At 24.6% G+C, this 21,442-nt stretch overlaps 1 protein-coding gene across 1 annotated transcript; it reads left to right on the forward strand.

The window, feature by feature from the left end:
- Nucleotides 1-8,753: 8,753 nt before the first annotated feature.
- Nucleotides 8,754-16,052, forward strand: LOC113551994. Its single transcript, XM_026954625.1, has 3 exons — nt 8,754-8,948; nt 11,809-13,190; nt 15,317-16,052. The coding sequence occupies exons 2-3, from the start codon at nt 11,809-11,811 to the stop codon at nt 15,561-15,563; spliced, it is 1,629 nt and encodes a 542-aa protein (XP_026810426.1). The 5' UTR covers nt 8,754-8,948; the 3' UTR covers nt 15,564-16,052.
- The last annotated feature ends 5,390 nt before the right edge of the window (nt 16,053-21,442 follow it).

The raw sequence follows: 21,442 nt of genomic DNA on the forward strand, positions 1-21,442 counted from the left end.
ATATTATTTGCATTGTCGGGATTGTATTATGTTATTATACGTCATTATATCTTATAACTATAGATGTAGAATATTGTGTGTTTACATTATTGTGCACATTTTTTTTTTGCTTCAAAGTATTAAATATTAAATCACCTGTTACTGATAGTAAATTCTCGCGAAACGTATTCATCGATAAAAAAAATCATCATTGCTATCAAACTGACAAAAAATTTCATATTTTTTGGTCAGCTCAAAATCGTCTATGGTTACAATTTTTTTCTTATATCTTTAGTCTTCATTGCGTGTACAATGATTGTCTAATCGAAATATTGCTTGCTACGCTGCTATATAGTATAATTATTAACACACGACGTAAACTCCAAAATCCCAAATGAATAATATTTACTTGACACAAATATTTGAATTTATTACCAAACGACTCCTACTCACGTCTACACGTCATACAATGCAATGCGGTTATATACATTTTCATATGCGCATAAATTCGATTTCGTCTACCGATCGTTTCGATAAAACATTTAACGGAGTCTAACGTACCTATTTAATGTAAGTAGCACAAAAAAGTAAAACCGAAGAGCAACACGCGCAGACACGCTTAACTGAGAAATTAAATAACTCTCCAGCGATTATAAGTACATTCCTCTCTCTTCAGACATTGTAGATTTTACGTTATGATTTAATATCTTGTCATGTATACTATGCAAGTGCATATTAAATCTTTTAGAAGGTTTTTAATAAAATGGTCAATACCTATTCACCAAATTGTACATTCCGTCTCATCATTCTATTATTGTCAATTAAAAAATATAATATTTTTTACTAATGCATCTTTATAATCAGGCATTTTAATTTATAAAATTCATTTCGAAAGTTTTAAAATGTTACGTAGTATTAGATATACATAAATCGTACTATTTATAGTAATATTACTAATATAGTAGGTAATATATTTCTTGTTTGCACAAATTAAACATAACCTATCGATGCAATAGGATATTTATTTTATAATTGAATAATATATTTAGGTATATTTTTAAAAAAATAAAGCATAACATTATACATAGTAGTTAAAACTTATATTGGTTTGGAAATTTTTTTTTTTTTTTAATAAACTAAGAAAAGTATCTAGTTCAAAAAATTTCATGTATGCATCTGCGGATTCAAAATTGGACAAATATACTTAATTTCACTTTACAGAAAGTCAATTTCCTGCATCTCAATTATTAGGAATTTAAAAAAAAAAAATGTTAAAATCTAGTGGAAAATAAGAAAAAGTTAAGCAGGATGTACAGATAGTAGTACTCGTCTCGCATCAATCATCTCGGTGAAAAAACAATGTTTTGATATTATTTTTAATATTTAAAAGTAATGAACAATCATTATATTAAAAAAAATCATCTTTTCATATTTAAAAAAAACCTCACATCATTATCTTTAAATATTTTTTAATAATTAATGCTTAAGTTTAAAATTAAAAAAAGATTAAAATCACGTCATTATTAATATATGAACCAATGCATTCCTAATTTTACTTATTTGAATGGTAGAAAAAAATAAAAATAATAACCCGTCTTTTGAGAAACTTTGGACTATAATCTCACACCGCTTCAAATTTTTTTCGAATTTAAAAACACTTGGTGTAATAACCTACCTGAATCATCGAGCGATAAATATTTTGCCTATGTAATAATTGACAGACAGATTTTATATGTTTAGATCTTGGTAATGGGTATTTTATGATAAATTATGCACCCGAACGGAGAAGAGAGACGGCGATTAGAGTGGTCACTGAAATCAGTACTAAACTCCGAAATTCGGTCCCAAAATAAATAGTAAATAATAAATATTATGAACTTTAATGGATCACAATTTTATTTATTACCTACCGATATGCTTTCGGTGTAATACATTTTAAATATAATCTTGAACTTATGTTTATTTCTTTGTCAATATTCCTTTTAGTTAGGTCATTAGAAATGATCTTAATGAAATCACATAGGTACATAGAAAAAGCATAATATGTTCATAAATGCATTCGTTAAGACTTAAGATGCTTTGTAATCTAAACTATATTGATATTCAATACATTAATAGTTTTGTATAATATTCTTCGAAATTTATTCATTTGATTTTACGCTTACCTATACCATTGTTTTATGTATGGTTATATGTATTATTATATACTATTATAGCAAGACTGTGATGTATTCTCTAAACAACTTTCTGAATATAATTATTATAAATACCTACTTTATTATTCTTAATTATTTTTCAAAGACATTCCTACTATTTTATGCATAAAATGATAATTTTTCTTGCTCTTTCGTGTAAAATAAATAAAAAGTATATTAATTATTAAAGGTCAACTACTTTTTAACTTTATATATGTAAAAAAATATAATGAATACATAAACGATCAAAAATCATATGATTTTTATTTTTTACTAAACTATCTGATCCATAATAATTATTTTAACCATAGGTAACTACAATAAATTATAAATTGTCTTCTATTCATAGTTATTAAATATATAAATATACTTTATAATATATCTAACACGACTTAATTTAATTTATTGTTTTAATATTTTAAATATGGTTAATATTGTACGTGCCTAAATTAAAAGTCAATTTAATCAATCTATATCGGTAAAAGACATGTCATTTTTGTTTGTAAAATAACAATTGAAAAATAACTATTACAATTATTGATTGCTTACATTTTCATAAGTAACGCATATTTTAAGTGATAGGTTTTATTAAATTAATACATACAGTTATCAATGGTTAAGAATTTCTAGAGGATGTCTCTACATTATTTGTTTTCTCTCTCCGTCCCTCGCGAAAATTAATAAAATATTGTGAGTTAAATATAATATTATATATTACACATAATGTTGAAATGTAAACACTAATTGATAAATAATAAAAATTTTGAGAGTAATACTATTTACGTGATGCACTTATCGCCACTATTAGTTTATACGAGTAAATATAAAAAAATCACTTTTGTAGTAGATACAAAACCATGAATTTGTTTTAAAACTAATTTTAAAATTTTAATTTTGGTTATGTTTATTTCATATAAGATAACTTGCAATAGTTTGTATAAATATAAATGATCCATCACAGTAAAAAATAACTTTAATTAGCATCAATGTCAATTTAATACATTTTTTTAGTTAAAATTTAAAATTATGTGATTAAATTTTGTGTTGTGCACAAATGCAACTCATCGAGTTCTTTAGTATTACAATTAAATTTAAATTGAATAATTCGAGGAATTCCAAAATTGTTTGGCTTCTTGCTGTCTTGGAATTTCACTGGAGGTGATACAAACAACTTTCTACAAGTTACAAAATAATTGAGAATAAAATAATTTAACTTAGTGTAGATATGCGCATAACTAAAGCATATTGTTTAATTCGTGTTTTTTTCTGAAGTATAAATATCTTAACGGAATTTGTTTTAAATATTTTAAACAAAACCAAAAATACGTTTTGAAAATTGTTTTTATTTATTCTGATAAATAAATTTGTAAATTTTTTCTTACATTCACAGCATTCATTTATTTTCAGTAATTTGTTTTTGAATGTTTTTATTAATACTTCGAGTTCTGTGATCGGAATTAGATTTAAATCACACGATGATAAAACAGGAGTACACAAAAATTTAAAATTTTTAATTGAATATTAACTAATAAGCCATATTCTTTATTATAGGTATATACATCTTTTACATAACCGTCTTACTATTAGTTTGTGAGTTTTCGTTTGCTACATAATAATTAAGTATATTACCTATATACAGTTATGTTTAATATACGACAATATTTCAGCATTTGTTTAAAACGAGTTAATAACTAAATTTGTTGATATGTACCTGAATTTCTCCTAATTTGTATTTGTACTTTGTCCTATGAACTTTGCAAAATACTTAATAGAATCATAATAATCCAAAATAATCTTACAATATATATTATAAATGCTTATTGTATCTGTACATTGTATTAATGATATTCATAAATTATTAGTCCATAAATCTACGAAACTTTGTTCACATATAAAGCGGCCTGTCTTTTTAGTTTTTAGGTAGATACTTTCGTTTAAACCTTGATTATTTCTAAATTTCCTTTTCTTCACTCTTGAAGTAATACAAGGTAAGCTAAATAGATGTATTCACGCACTTACATATACATAAAATGTATAATATTTGCATGACTATAATATTATGGTGTTATAAAATATACACCTAATAATAACTAATAATATTTGAACTTTCAACAATAAGTACTAAGGTACTTATAGACTTCTGTTACTATCTAAGAATTCCAAACACCCGAAACAATAAATATATATATACACCTACAATACACATTATATATTAGTATAAAATAAAATCCATTTGTCAAACGAAGAAGTGAAAAGTTATAAAACTATTATCCCAATAAACATTTGCCTTTGGTCATACGAAGTAATAGTATAAGAAAAACTGTGATAAAAATATTAATATATAACCCAAGCTCTCATGAATATAGACATTGATTGACTGACTTTCCAATTAAATAATACTTATCTATTTATACGAGCTTGAAATATTAATTTAAGATTCATTATCTATTTATCTAATATTAAGTTTGATGTAACGTTAACAAAATAAGAATATTCTTTCAAATTTGTTGTGCTTATTTTTTGTTTATAATTAAATTAAGTACACCTTTTGACTTGGTTTGTATTTTTAAATGTTCTATATTTTAATGTTCATGGTAATTATTAATAATAAATAATGGTTATTATATTATTAAATTACTATAGGAATAAAACAAAAACAAACAAATGATTATATCAGATAATCATATTTTGAGTTGTATGTTCTTAGGTATTGTATTAGTTATAAATATCTATACTTTTATTATATATTAAAAATTTTAATTGCCCGTCATGAAATTCCATACGGAATTTATAACAGTATTTTTTAATTAAATGAGTTCTCAACGTTCTCATAGGAAATCTTATTTATTAGTATTTCCAATGTTTAATTTAACTATGCTTTGTGTCCACTACACGTCTGTTTTGATAGTACATCAAGAATATTTTTTTTGAAAGATTAATGGTATTAATAAGTGAATCTTTTTTATACAAATATTATATATCAAATAATTATTTACAATTATTTAAATATTGTTATACGACACAAATAATTATTTTTTTAATTTTAATATTGTTATTAACATTTTTTTTTTACCCTATTTGTTGATGTTGATAATATAAGTCATACGATTCATTAAAATACTCTTAAAATGATTGATACTATTTTTAAATTGTATACTACTACGGTTATATTTATTATTTATAAATGTATAAATTATGGTTACATTTTAAATAGAGAATATTTTTAAGATTTCATGTTATGAATCTCTATTTGAGGGATATTTTGGTAACATCCAAAAAATTAATTTGTAGTGCTATGAGTCCCTATATGTAGGATCTTATATTTAAAAAACCCAAAAACTAATAAAATATCTACATTTAAGTGCTAATATTGTTTATGTAAAGTTTTTGATCTAAAGAATAAAAAAAATACTTCATCATTTTATGAAAGTATTTTTTACAAACTGGTTGCAAGGAGTAAAAATTCTATAAAACTACAATACTAAAAATTATTTTTAATTATAAGAGCACATTATTCTTTTTACAGATCTATAGTAATAATTGCTCTGATAAACTGAATCCCATAAAATTGAGTCAATATTGGGGTTATAGGTACATTAGTCCAAAAAACTTTTACATATAGGTAAATTGATTCCCGAGTAATAATATAATTTAATTTTTAGAAAAAATAATGACGTTATATATAAAAAGGAAAAGTCCCTACATTCAATATGTATTGTGTAGCCACCAATTATTGATTATCAATTACCGATTTGTCGATTTGCTGGTAGTGTTTGAAAAAAACACTAAAACTATCGCACTATATTATCCGTTTATCGATTATCAAAAAAACTTATCGTCAAATATGAATGATAACCATGACGACTAATCACCAGTAGAGTTCGAGTGTTTAGCTTCAAAATTACAGTTCTTAAAATTCTTTGTTATAATAATAGTTTTACGGTCGCACAATAGATGCAATGACTAGTGAACGAAACAAGACAATTTTTATAATAAATGGTCATAAATCCAATTTCTTAAGATACTTAAAAACGATATTTTCAAAGAGTTAATTAAAATAAAAAAAATAACAATAGAAAAAAATTGTTGGGACAAAAAATGGTGAAACATGGAAATAAAGATATTTCACGACTTGAATTTATTAAAAACATTTAACATATCAAATAAGAAGACTCAGTTTTACCTTAACCCTTTTCAAACAGGGACTAGGTTTACCATAAAAAAAAAGGTGTTTTGTGCTCAATTTTCCTAGCCCCATAATTGCCAACATATTATTATAACAGATAATTTAATTTAATTATAAATATAAAAAATAGTATAATAATTTAATTGTTTATTATATTATATTATTAATATGGTGACTTTTTAAAATGTGTAAATCATTCGCATATCTACCTAGTATATAACATATTATATAGTTTCTTAAAACTACTACAAAAATGTATATTTTGATATTACCCTATAGGTAAGTAGTTGTTTGTATTACATTGAAAATTTAGCTTTCACATGTTTACAAATGATTCAACTGAAGTGTGAATGTCACTATACGTAGGCCTTACAAGTTTACATGCTATAAACAATTATATACGTGCACATAATACAGTCACACACATTCACTCAACTGCGCGTACTTTGTAAGTAGTTTTAAGTGGAAATCGACAAATACAAAAAGATACATTATTGAGAAGTGGGAATCGTCCAAATCACAAAAATGTTTTTTCTTTACCGTGAAAACAAGATGATCAATATGTTTTTGAAGAATATTCTTCGATTCTTTTTTATGCCTTTCTTACAATAACTGTCGGGTGTCTACAGAATTTCAAATTGTAAAACTATTACAATAAATCTATCAATAAAAACGCAATGACTTTGCTGTATTGATCACTATGTTAGAAATTTAGAAACATATACGTTTGTAGACAACTACAATCATCGGAAATTCGGAAATCATTTTAAATGACAGTGATATGATATTCCAAAATGTTCAATAAATTGATATAATGTTAAACCACAAAGCCTAATAACCAGGGTTCGTATTTTATAGAATTTGCTTATAGGATATAGATAAGAATAGCAGAGTAAGCTGTACATTAATTTCATGCACCAAAGAAACCAAATTTGAATTTTTTTTTTGCATATTCGAAGTATTTTAAATTTGTACTGCCATTTTTGGAGTTTTGGTGATATTTTTTTGCTAATGATAATACATTTAATAAAATGTTAATTAATATATATTTTTTTTTGTTGCTATTTTTGATGTTTTTAGAGCATATTATAACGCATATTTTAAAGTTTTTTTTGGTTATATTATAGTGCATTTTTCAATATTTTTCAATACTATAAAATCCAAACCCTACCAACAACACAAAATCCTAAATAGTTTATAAAAAAGTTATTGAAACACACTACGTCAATATTATTACCAAACCCAAATTTATTTTCAAAATTAAAATATTGATCATTAAATAAATTAATTTTAATGTTATTGCTTAAATAAATTAGGTTTTAATTTTCAGAAGTAAAAAGGTCCATTCATGATAAATAACTTTTAGTGCCTATCTAAACTATGCTGTAAAATATACAATGTGATAATGATGATTTAAAATAACTTTATAAATAAAATGGAATAGAGCATTTAAATCTGATTTTACATCGCACATCATATTAAAAATTACATTTATTATATTATATAACACACATGTATTACTAAAAATTAAATAAGCTCGATCACTTTTATTATAGTTAAAAAATAAAATCATGACTTGATCAAACACGAAACAGTCGTATCTTAACCATTTGCAATACAATAAAGAACCTAGGTACATATATAAAAATATAAAAAGTAATTTTTTTGTTAAAAGGTTAAAAAAATGTTGTATAATGATAATTTTATTTATAATTCCTTGGAACATGAAAATAAATATTTTAAATCTTAGTAGATACAAAAATATTGTTTAACTGCTATGTAAATTATTACAATAATTTAAGGCAATAATAGACAGCTTTAAGCTTATTATTTATGTTACTGATCACTGTGCTCGAGTATATTTTACAAAATATTTTAAACATTTAATGTCTTGTACTGTCGTAGGAATATAAACATACAATTTATAAATTAAAATTTTTAATTTAATTTAACTTTTACTTTCATTTTGAACACTTAATCGAATGATTGTTAATTTTATTGAATTATTATAAATTTAATTGTTTGTGTAACTAGAAAGAATAATTATTTCCAAAAAATTGCAAAGTGTATGCATTTATTTTTATGGTGTCAATAAAAAAAATATATTTATATTGCATATAGTCAGGTTACGATAAACATATAGGTACGTTATCCAATACAAATAATACTGTTCCTACATATGCATAATAAATAATACATTTCATTCATATCGTATTGGTTTGCCATAAGTTACTTACAAATGGGTGTACCCATGCGCATATAGTATTATATAGCGTATATATATATAGGTATTCAAGCAACTACGCCACGTGAGAGCAGGGGAAATTAGTTAATGAGTGAAAGAAAGCATCGGTGCGTACCGACTAGAGTACTACAACGTTGGGTTAGTCTTGTGTGGCTTGTTGTAAGTACGGTACGGTCGCTTGTAGAAAGTGAAATGTGAATATTTTTACTTTTTAAAACCAAACTAAAATTCTGATAAGACTGAACCAGTGTACACTTAACGTTGTAGGATAGAGTTTGTTTACTAAGTACAGTGTCTTGGGCGTTTGTGCGTTTAAAGGATAATAAAAACGAATTGAAAAAAGGTAAGTTCAATTTTTGATTTATTTATTTATATGTTTTTTTTTAATGACCATATTGCCTACTAAATAATTTACAATAGTAAAATTCGTAGGTACTTATAAGACAATTATCGTATTAAAAAATCGTATTGGTACTCTTGAAAAAATAGTCAAATTTAATTAACCATTGTTAGAAATATTTATTCAACAACATAATAAATTCCATTTCTTCTTAATACGTATACAATATATTAAGTGTTAAAATGAATTCATATATATATATTATTTTGACTCATATATAATGTATGTATGGTGATTAAAATTTATAGTCATGATGCCTGCACTTTGTAATTTTTACAATGGGACACACATGTTGGTGTAACAAAACTAACTTTTATATTATAGACATATATTTATTTTTTAATGCCATATAGATGCCTATTATGCAAGCAGAAAATTGTAAGACATAATCTTTATAACAATAACAAAAATGTTCGAAAAACTGCTATTCATGCATGCTTATATTCAGATAAAATAATATATAATATACCTACATAAAAAAATGCAATATTATATTATATATTATAATCGTACTATTATAAAAGTAAACACATAAACATAGATGGTATATATATATAGTTATCATAATATTATTGTTATGGTTTAAAAATTAAACGATGTAACAATAGACAATCATTTAAATGTCTTACAATACCGGTTTAGACGCCCTAAAAAAATACGATTAATATAGAAACCATAGGGTGTAAACGATCAAAACAAAAACCTGTTTAAACATTGGTTGTTTAGAATGGAAAATCCTATGGATAACTACTATAATATTGGAAAAATATATACATTTTAATAAAAGGATAAAAAAAATGTTTAAATCATTTTGTAAGTAGATTTTCGTATTTATAAACTATTAATGTATAACGTTACGACGACCGTTATTACTGGTATCGGCTATCGTGTTCTCATATTAACTCATGTCTTACGATGTTTTTAGAATAAATTTCCGTTCAAGATGAATTTAAATAACAACCATGTTATAATATTATCATAATTCGTTTCTTGGTATTATTTTACATAATATAGTTAATACAAACAAATAAATAAGACTGAAACACCAATAATCGTTCAAGATATTATATTAAGATCAACTGCTAATTTTAACTATATAATACGTTACAGCTAAAAACAATACATTATATTATATTATATCAGCCTTTGATAGGTACTTCTCGCATATTCATAATTTATCTTCGTGAGTTATGTCATACTAACTACATTAAGTATATAATACAATTATTCGAAGAGATAAATAATTAATATTACATTTAAAATCATTAATCAAATTACATCTTAACCGATGATTTATCAAATTAATTTTTTTTGATAAAAATTTAAAAATTAAAATGGTTTTAAATTGATTATAATCATAGAAAAAAAAATAATGTAATAATTTAATAAATTTTTCTCATATGTATTTTTTCTTTTGGTATTTAATAATTAAAGTATTGTAGATAATAATACATTTAAATAATTAAAATGTTCTTTTTTGTTACGATTAATACACTACCACTCGACTCTATATTATTATATATTTTATATTTTGACAATTTTAGACTATTAATTTTAATATATTTATTTTGTGTAGGTATGATATTAATTCATTATATGGCTAATTATTTTTACAAATACCTATAATTAAATTATTATTTTTTTTAAATGTTTTCAATAATTTATAATTTAAAAAAGTTGTTCACAAAAAATTTAAAAACATAGTTTTATATTCTTTAATTGATAAAATATAATGGGTATGATAACGTGATTAGAACGACAGTTTGGTGGATTAGTTGTATGTTTTCACGCTGTATATACATTATTTATAATTTCAATTACCACAAACGTTCGTGACATTGGCGGAAGCATCCGGTAAACTAAGTGAAAGTGTGAGAAACTCGTGATTATCACTGATATTTACAATGTCATTAGGTTTAAACATTGAACTGAAAAGCCCAATGTCCTAATGAAAATTATTCTACCTACAGTTATTTTTCATTTTATTTGCTCTTCAATAATGTAGATTCTCCTTCCTATTATTTCCATTATTAATTTTGCTATACTATTCCGGAACATACATATATTTAATCAGATAGAAGACGAAACAGTGCGTTTCACCATAGGGACCTGTCTAGAATAAGTGTTGCAGAAGGGAAAGTAAACTTCGATTCTAAGGTCAATGGCACTCGGAACGTTTAAATGTAATGAAATAATCATATAGTGTTTTATTTCTTTTCGACTCTAGTTTGTCATATAAAATTATATATACGTGAATTGAACATTAAAAAAAAAATTATGATTTATGTTTCCAATAAACAAGTAATATGTTATATGTATGCATCGCTTTATTGGCTATGTGAGCGAGTTTATATTGGCTGAATGTTAATGGAGAAACTTTAGAATATTACTGTTTGTTTAAATATTATTTTGTTCAGCAGAATTACAACAAAAATGAGGACAAACATATTAAATATAATTTTCTAAGTAAATTAATATTAATTAATATTTTTCATAGCTAAATGCTAGACAATGAATTTAGTATAGGTAAATCTAAAATATTAATTATAGAACTGAACATATGTCACAAACTTTTATTGTGTTGTGACTTATGAATGTTATACATGTATAATATTCAATATATTTAAATGTTTGACCTGCTTTTTCAAATACATATTATGTAATATATACTTAAATAGAATTTGAAATTTTTTTAAATATTTTATAAAACGCATAATTTTTTAGTACATTTTAATATATTTAAATACTCATATATATATATAATATGATTTAAGACTAATGATATTTATTTCTTTTCTTGCAGATGTGGAAAATATCATTCTTGTTTATTATATTACCTCTTATTGTTAACGGTGTTTCCGATAACAATAATGTTCAAATGACAAGAACATCTATAAAAGTAGCCAGAAATCTAGATCCCGATGCCATGGAAACGTTGGAAGTAAAAACTCGAACGGGAGACATTGCCACCATAGTTGTAAAAAAACGTGATGGTAGACAACAATTTACAGAACCAACACCCAAACCAGACTTACAGTTGGTATCAATAAGTAATGGAAACACGCCTAAGGTACCAGATCCTGTCATCATACGATCGGACTCGGTCTATGTTAAAAACCAAAAAGACGAAGAAAAAAAATCTAGAAGTCTTTTCCATGTGGATTCCGACGGTATACCTGTCATTACGGGAGTTAGAGAACCTGATGATGAAAATGACACACAAGTTTGGAGAAACGCAAGAGTTATCAACGGTATTTTAGTGCCAAATACAAATAAAACTAACCAACACGTGGTAAAAGAGGAATATAAAACAGTTGCTCCAATGTTCAATGGTGTTTGGCAGGTATACAAAAAAAAACCTGAGCCAGAAAAGACCCAGCCTATTATCACCAACGAACAGCAACATTTTACGGCACAGCGAGATACATATGATGAAAAATATATGACAGATAAGATTCTTGGGTACATAAAGAATATAAATGGAAACATTTTAGGAAATGACCGTACATCCAGGATGATAGAGCCAAAAATGGAAGCTCGCGTGTTACATGCGCCAAGTATAAGTGTTTTTCCAAATTCTGCCGCCTATTCGCCAAAAACAGTGTCAAGGTTGTCGTTCGAAGAGAGTGCAAGGACCCCCGTACTACAGTATGCTCACCCAGAGTTGGGCGTCCAAGCGGCAAAATATGAACCACCTGTTCCTGTTCCTGTTGCTGCTGTAGAGGAAACTCAAAGAGACGGTAGAAGACAACAAGCACTTTCATATTTTGGTCATGATATTCATGCAGATAGGAGTCCTTACGCATTTGAACCTGGTTTAGAAAAAGAATCAAGAGTAAAAGTTCCTAAGAAATACACTCCACATTATAGTCTACCCGAAAAACAAGGAAAATATGGTCCTAGTTATTATATTAATGATGAAGCATCATTTTGGACCTTAATGAAAAACAAAATGAAAACTAGTTTCGATAAGATGTCCGATTTAACGAGACCCGTGGTCGATCCATTGGTGGAAGCCACACACAAGATTACAGGAAATTTAGGTTTCGGAAACGGAAACCGTGAACTAACTAATGTGGTCAAAGAAAAACTTGGTATGGTAGCCACACCATCGATCTTATTGCCTGCACTAGGTCTGGTAGCTGGAGGAGCAGCTTTGGGGCTAGGTGCAGTAGCAGTGGGAAGGTTAGTTGATATAATATTTTTCGAATAAGAATAAAATATAATACCGTAAATTAAAATTCGACAGTAAACTATTTGGAAATTGTATTCATATGATTGTACATATAATACAACAAACACAAACGAATTAACTAATGTTTTAAATCGTATTTAAATTAATACTTATTAAATAAAATTAAGGCCGAAATGTGTATGCATATTAGCATATAATTGTTATCGGTTGTTCTAAAAAGTATAAATATTTAGTTTTTCATTAAAATCTGTTTCATGGCCTAAAGATTCTATAAAAAAATTTTATGATGCATATTTTGGAGTTTTTGCATTTTTAGAGTATTTTTGGATTTCATAAATTAAGATATTTTTAACTCGATGAATCGAGAATTTTCACAAAATAATAACATTTTTAAGGTTTTTGAATATCAGAAAATAGTAAGGGCGCTGATAATATATGCCTTTTTTTACCAATAATTTAAATCATTTGCAGTGTAAATATAAAATATAAATAATCATTTAATTGAAAAAAAAAATTTAGAATTTATTATAGTTTTTTTAGAGCATTTTTCAAGGGCATATTTTGATAACTGTTAGAGCATAACTGCGTACATACCTATTTAATAGGTTTTTAAGGTATATAATTGTCGGCCCTCTATGTAATAATATGCCCGTTAATTAAATTGTATGTGTCATATTTATTAAATATGTTCATATAAACATGATGAAATATGAATCGAATACAATTTGTAGTGCGTAAAACTGTAATTCGTGTTTATAAAAATATTGAATAAGACTAAATACCGCGTAATAATGCACCAACAACACAATAGCAGCTCAACAGTTCATTGTAATCTAAAAAATTACGACACCTTTATTTACAAGCACATAATATTATATACCATTCATAAATCGCATATAATATGAACAATAACGCATGGTTGATTGTATGTGTGTAAATATTGTCTAATTTTGCATTTCCCCAAATAAAATAGTAAAACACGTGGAATAATTTAATATTTTGACGAGATGACGGAAAAATATAAAAAGAAAAGGTAGGTACAAAACATAAATATATCAGGGTTTCACTTTTTCCGGATAATCAATTGAATAAATATTTAAGTGTACGATATAATATCGACTCCCTCTAAACTGGACAATCACAGAGAAATCGTTAAAATATGTCCATAGCACCAATGACAGATAGCATGACTGAACATTTTGTTAAATAAAGTATTGAATAACACATAGAGCATGACATTGAAATTGAAATGAAAACGTAGTTGACGGTTAAACAACACAGGACACGTTTCACTTTCCATCCGTTAGAATAAGGACCATCATTGAATTCATGTATTGATACACTAATAAGTAACCGTTACATCTTACTATTTATATTGCTTTCTATAAGTTATAACTCCTAGTTTAAGTAAATTATTGAGAGAGCACTGTGTATAAATATAGTCTCTTGAGAAAAATATCAGCTGACTGATCTTTATAACTGTTTAAACATGTTTAGTGTTTCCTTCGAAATAATTTGCATTTTTTTTCTTTTAACTATCCGCCTCCATCAATTTTCTATTTTCAATCAAACTAAATATTATGTAGTGATGGTTTAGTTCTATATAATAAATCTAATTGAAATCAGTTATTATTGCTTTCATAGAGTAGAAACTATTATTAATGTTACTGCGGTACAAATAGAATATAATTGATATAATATTGTGTATTCTATTCCATTATTTATAAATAAGTTACTAATAAAAACATACAAAAATGATTATACATGGAATAACATTATCTATTAAATGTCCATCATAAAAAAATAAAAATCTAACAATTTTAAAAATATAAGTAAATTATATAAAAATCATTGATATTTAAATTGAAGCAAAATGTATTAATGACATATTATAAATGTATTAAGAATATTTATGATATTATTTTAATAATAACCAATTATAAAAAATAAAACAAGGTCATTTTAATATTAAAGTTTTAAATATAGTTTTAAAACAAATTAATAAATGTCCATTGGCATTTAACTCTTAATATAGTAAATCAAAATAATAATATTAAAATCGTATTATATTTAATCATACCTAATAATTATTAATACTTAATTTCATATATTGCAGGTATCTCGATTATGACGTGGTAAAAATGAGAAATAATGATGATATAATGGAGTTCCAACGGTCATTAAATAGATCATATCAACCAATTTTAATACAGCCTGCAGAAGAAATTGAAAACAAAGACACGAAAACTGAAAAAGAAGCTAAACCTCTAAATAGAAAAAGAAGGTCGTTATATTATAAAAATGGAAGACCATACACAAATCGTAAAATAAGAAAAGTTAAGTTAACTCTAAAAACTGTATAGTTTTCTCGTAATTATAGTAAATAAGTAATTAATTAAATATTTATAAGTTTGATATATGTATAGTATTTTATTTAAATATAACTGTACCTAAATAATATTAAATTTAAATAGTGGTCATAATAAGTATTTAAGAAACATATGTTACATTACTTGGAATATGTAATAACTTTAAACTTACTTATTTATCTGCAAAAATGTTTATCCTATAAATTAATATTATTTAATATTTTACTCGTTGTTATATTGTGTATTTATGACCGTATACTAAATTATTATATATTGGTAAAATTAAGTTTAAATTTTATATTTCAACCACCACAAATAAACTTCAAAGTAAAAAAGCCAAATTTAATCGTAGGTACTTAAGTAGTTAAGTACCAACATATAAGTCCTAAGTACACAAAATAATTTAAATTTTTAAGTAACTTATTATAATAAGTTATTACTGATTTTATTTATATTTAATTAAAACACATGTTTTGTTCAATATTTTATTTTTATTTTTTACATATATTTACAAATTACAATTTTTTGTAATTCGAATAATAAAAGCAGATAGATATATGAAAATCGTTCAACCTTTAATGTAAGTAAATGATATATATGATACATAATAATACAATAATATAATAGAACAGTTCACAATATTAGTTCACAGAGGATAATAATTCTTTTTCTTTTTTTAGTTTATTGTACATTGTGTGCATATAAACAATAGAACAAGGCTGCATAATTTATAAGGATAGCTAAAGTTTATTTTAAACTTTAAAAAATTTACAATTTATTCATATTTAAGTTTAATAAATTACATTTATACTATTTATAGATATCTAATAACTATTTTTAATGAAAATTAATTATTTCTATCATATTATTAGGCACTGCAGAAATGTTTTAATAACAATAAAATAAAAATCAAACAATTGATTGATTACAAATAATAATTTAAAAATAAATATATTTCAACTTTGTTAAATTGAAAAAAAAAATTTTATTTAACATGTCGTACTTATTCAGTATTAATAAAAATATATTGATACCAATAATGAATAATAATCATTATTGACATAATTTATCATCAATCGATGAAAATGATTACTGATTTATTGTACCATTGGTACCTGTAACATGCGCATAATACTCGTATTTATTAAATCTACAACAATAAGATAAAATCTGAAACATACTTTCCTATTTGTATGACCCAAAGAATTATGGAACATTACTTTAGACTGGTAGAATTTCGATAAAAGAAATCAATTGGTGGGACACTGTGGTAGTCACTAGTCAATGTCCACGACTATGCTAAGCTACATGTGAGTTTAAACATTATACAATCAAAACCTTTTTTTTAAAGGGGAATTGGAAACGCTGCTATAATAAATAAATAATATTAACATAAAATTCATAAGAGTAGTATATTTTATTTATATTCAATATTTTTATTGTGACTTGATGAATTAAATTAGGTAAGTGATAAATTCGTTTCAAGCGATTTCCAATGAAATGAACTATATTTTATTTTACATGTTTTTACATATTTCTCAATAATTCTATTTTTTCCTACATATTTGAAGTGTATTAAATAAAAATCATAATTTAAACTGTCTAAAATGAATTAGAAATAAACATTGTGGAATGAATGGGGTAATATTACAGGCTGACCTCACTCCTTTGGTCTTTGGCCATATCGAACATGAAATTTGCACCCATTACCTCATCTGTTGAAGTAGAACCCTCCTTTAGTCGGTACAAATCTGTGTCGTATACGTCCAAACCGTAGATCATTTAACTTTGATAATTTGAGCATGTATATGGTATCTCATTACTATCAAGATATTGATGAATAAGAGATTAAATTTCATAAATAATTTCAATTCAAGTCTCTAATTTTTTTTTGTTTTCATTTTTTGTCATTTATAAAGAAATTTTTAATTTTATTTTCAGTTATGTTTTTTTATAATTTTTTTATATTCCATAATTTTGTTTTATTATCATATATAAAGCGATTTGTTATTACATATACATTTACATATTTTGGTTTTTTTAAAACATATAAATCCGAGCCCTAGTTATTATATACATATGCATAATGCATATAATATATTATACATAATTTATACTTTTGTTTCATGAAACAACTAGGTTAACTCGATCGCTTAACTGGAACAAATAGGTTATAGGTAAACGTAAATTGTATGCAATTAAAATATTAACACTTTTCAATGAACCCCTCTCAAAATTTTATTCTTTTGGGTACCTATATCAAAAAAGCTATACCAAAAAGCTATAGGTATAATTGGCTTGTGTAAATTAGACATTGATTACTATCACAAAAATTGAAATTGAGCTCTTTAAAGTTGTATGTTCTACATCTATGATCTATCCAACATTTTAACACATGCTGTTTTACTCATTTTTTCCTGTTATTGGCAATTAACACATTTGAACTAGTTAAATTTAAAATGCAAATTTGTCAAAAGTCATCATAATCGATCCATATTCACAAAAAAAGTATTTTTGTAATTGGTATTCAGTAAATTTTAATTATTTAGATGGTATCATGTTATAAATTATGTTTAAATATACTATAATGTTAAAGTTTACCAATACTAATACTGTGTAACATTTAACTTTCTTACATAATTTTAATACTATACTATAATAGTATAGCTAATAGCTATACTTACTGAATAGTATGTATTATAGTCAGTAAAATGTTGAATCAAAATTAAAATTGAATAAATCATCAAACATAATCATACTATAGAAATTTTTTGTCATAATATTATATTGTATTGTGATGTCTACGAAATAGAAATTATTATTATTCATATTTATCGTCATTATTTATTTAGTAATTTAGTATAATAATTAATAAACAGTTTCATTTGTAGCATTCAAGCGAAAGTTTAAAAACATATTATAAAATGCTAATTGATTATACAGGTAGGGGATAATATATTACGTAACATCCTATACTAACCCGATTTATAATGACAAATGTGAAATATTTCTTTCGAGTTCTAGTGAAATTTCTTGAAATCATCATAAAAATGTAATTAAATAAGTACAAATATCCATCAGAAGAACAATTATAAAAACTTTTAATAATTAATAATTTTAACCAAATAGATATTTATTATTTAAACATATTACATGAAATTATATTTAAATATTTTTTTTCTAACATACGCGTATGAGTATAGCGTGTACCTACTTTATAATATTCAACTATTTTACTATTTATTTTATAATCAATGATATCACCTATATAGTCAAATTATTTTTATTTTGACTTATCGTTATCAAGTTGCAATAAAATAACTTACAAATATTTTAAGTAATATAATTAGCACATGTACAGTATACCAACAATAAAAAATCATAGAATTTATAAAATAATACCTGAAAAAATGTAAAGACATTTTCGTTGGTTAATAAAAAATAAATTTTCTAAAATATGTTATAAAATGTAAAAATATAAATTTTGAAGTATTATTAATTAATTAATTTAATTGATTAAATTTAAATTAGGTACCTACTACCTATCGAATTAGTATATGAAATTGTAATACATTTAAACATTTTAAACCAAATATAAGTAGGTATGAAATTTTCAGTAAAACTATAGTTAAGCGATTTAGTTTAACTGTATAAAACATAGGTATAAAATAAGTTCTAAAGATAAAATAATATTATGTACCATCCGCGGGCATCCACTATAAATCATTATCTTGTCTTTTGAATACGAGTATACTATGTCACTACTAGTAGATACTGCCTATACTATTTATGTATATTTTAATAATAGGTACTTATACTTTTGTCAAGACTAAAATCAAGAAAAGCTGACATTTTATTGTATTAATAAGTATCTTATTAATAAAAATAAAAATAAACAAATTATATATAATACATATTATGTAATTAAAGAGTGATCAAATATGTCTTATTGCCTTTAAAAATATCTGAAATATATCATAAATACAACTATTTCGATAAGGTTTTTAAATTAGATTATGCTAAATTTAAATGGTTATAGTATTTTTTGTAAAAACAATTTTATAAAATTTCAAAACCTACAGAAGTTAGTTCCAAAAATATTATCCACGTGTTCAGTTCATAATTTAACTTCTATATTTTGAATCATGGACACAATCTATGTGGTGACACAAATATACAATAATGACAAAACTGTGACTAACGGAATGATATCAATTTAACAATGATCTAGGAGTGAAAGGATATTGCTTATAATATTATTACCGTATTTAAAATTGATAAAATACATCGGTAAATGAAATCACAACAGCAATATTGAATCTGATTAAACGAATTTCTCATCACACATTACAGAAAATACTAAAAAATATTTTCTATATTCTACACCTACACTTTACCATTGAATTATTTTTTTGGTATTGTATGAAGTCTTGACAAATGAATAATAACTATTGTTTTATTTTCAAAAATGTGGTTAACAGCAGGGGTCATTTTGGAGAGAAGCAGAGTTCCCGGAGAGCTCGGTTATTGATTTTTTTCGTATTTGTGTACATATTATGTATTTGCGATAAGTTATTGTGAATAGTTGAATATGAATAATTATAAAGTACCTAACGTAAATATTGTTTGAATCCTAACGTTGAACTGACAAATACTTAATTTATCTATATAAAATTGTAAATAATGTATAGATGGGTCAAAGATTTTCAGAGCTAAACGTTCAGAATACAGGACAACAAAATACGTATTTATTATATTTACATCATTTGTATTAAGTGTTAATTGTCAAATATGCAATTTACAAAAATACTTCACTATTTAAAAACTTAAAAATGTGTATAATATATAGAGTAATTTGCCAAACATGTTAATCCTTATTTTATTCTTTAGCGACCATTTTTATTACAAATTATAAATATTAATACTTAATAGATTAATATCTAACATTTTCCATGGATCTATTATCCTTATTCCTTAATGCACAAAGTTGACGAACTCAAATACTATACTAACTTGTTTGGATTTTGATTTTGATACGTTAATATTTTCAGAAAAATAATCAACTAAATAATTTACAGTAGAAAATGAAAAAATTTTGAGAATGTTTTTCATTTTAAATATAAAACTATATAATTATGTCCACATAAGTAACAACAAGTAATACTAAACAATAACCTCAATTGTGTTTTAAAATATAATCGTTATATAAATATATAAAAATTCAAAAATTCCAAAAATTAGATTTCGAATAATTCGTTGTTGAAAAAAAGGGGGCGAGTATGCTTTTTGAATCATTCTGTACCTACATATCGTATTATACATTTATACGTATATTCCACGCAGACGTTCCGTCGAATAAAAACCATCGAATTCGCATTAAACTAATAATATAATAATTATCATTAATAGCAAAATAAATTATCTTTTTTTCTATAACGAAATGACATAACTCGTAGTTTTATCACTCTCGCTTCGGCATTATATAATATTTATATACGCGAATCACATACCTATAAAGTCACACATAATGTAGGTATCTACATTGTACCTACACAAAATTAAATGATTTCTTTTTATTATTATTATATGAATTATTAATGTCATAATAGTACCTACTAATACTCAGTAATAATATCATTATTTGTTTAAATATAACAATATCATACATTCACGAGAGCATCTATTCAAAACGGAACTATCTGTAATATTATATCGTATTGCGAGTTGCGACTTTGTGAATGTTAATATACGTAGGTATATAATACAATAATAATTCACCGGTTACAATATCCGGTCAGATGTAATCGGAATCGAAGAGAAAGTCAATTTTTGTTTATTTATGTAAGTCATTCATGTTGGTTGTGTATACGTCA

Source organism: Rhopalosiphum maidis, chromosome 2 (genome assembly GCF_003676215.2).
Source record: "Rhopalosiphum maidis isolate BTI-1 chromosome 2, ASM367621v3, whole genome shotgun sequence".
Lineage (NCBI taxonomy): Eukaryota > Metazoa > Arthropoda > Insecta > Hemiptera > Aphididae > Rhopalosiphum > Rhopalosiphum maidis.

Excerpts from the sequence above, each read along its gene's own strand:
- LOC113551994 (XM_026954625.1), top strand. The coding sequence starts at position 11,809 with ATGTGGAAAATATCATTCTTGTTTATTATATTACCTCTTATTGTTAAC. Across the intron at positions 13,191-15,316 it reads GGTGCAGTAGCAGTGGGAAG|GTATCTCGATTATGACGTGG; the intron begins GTTAGTTGATAT and ends CATATATTGCAG.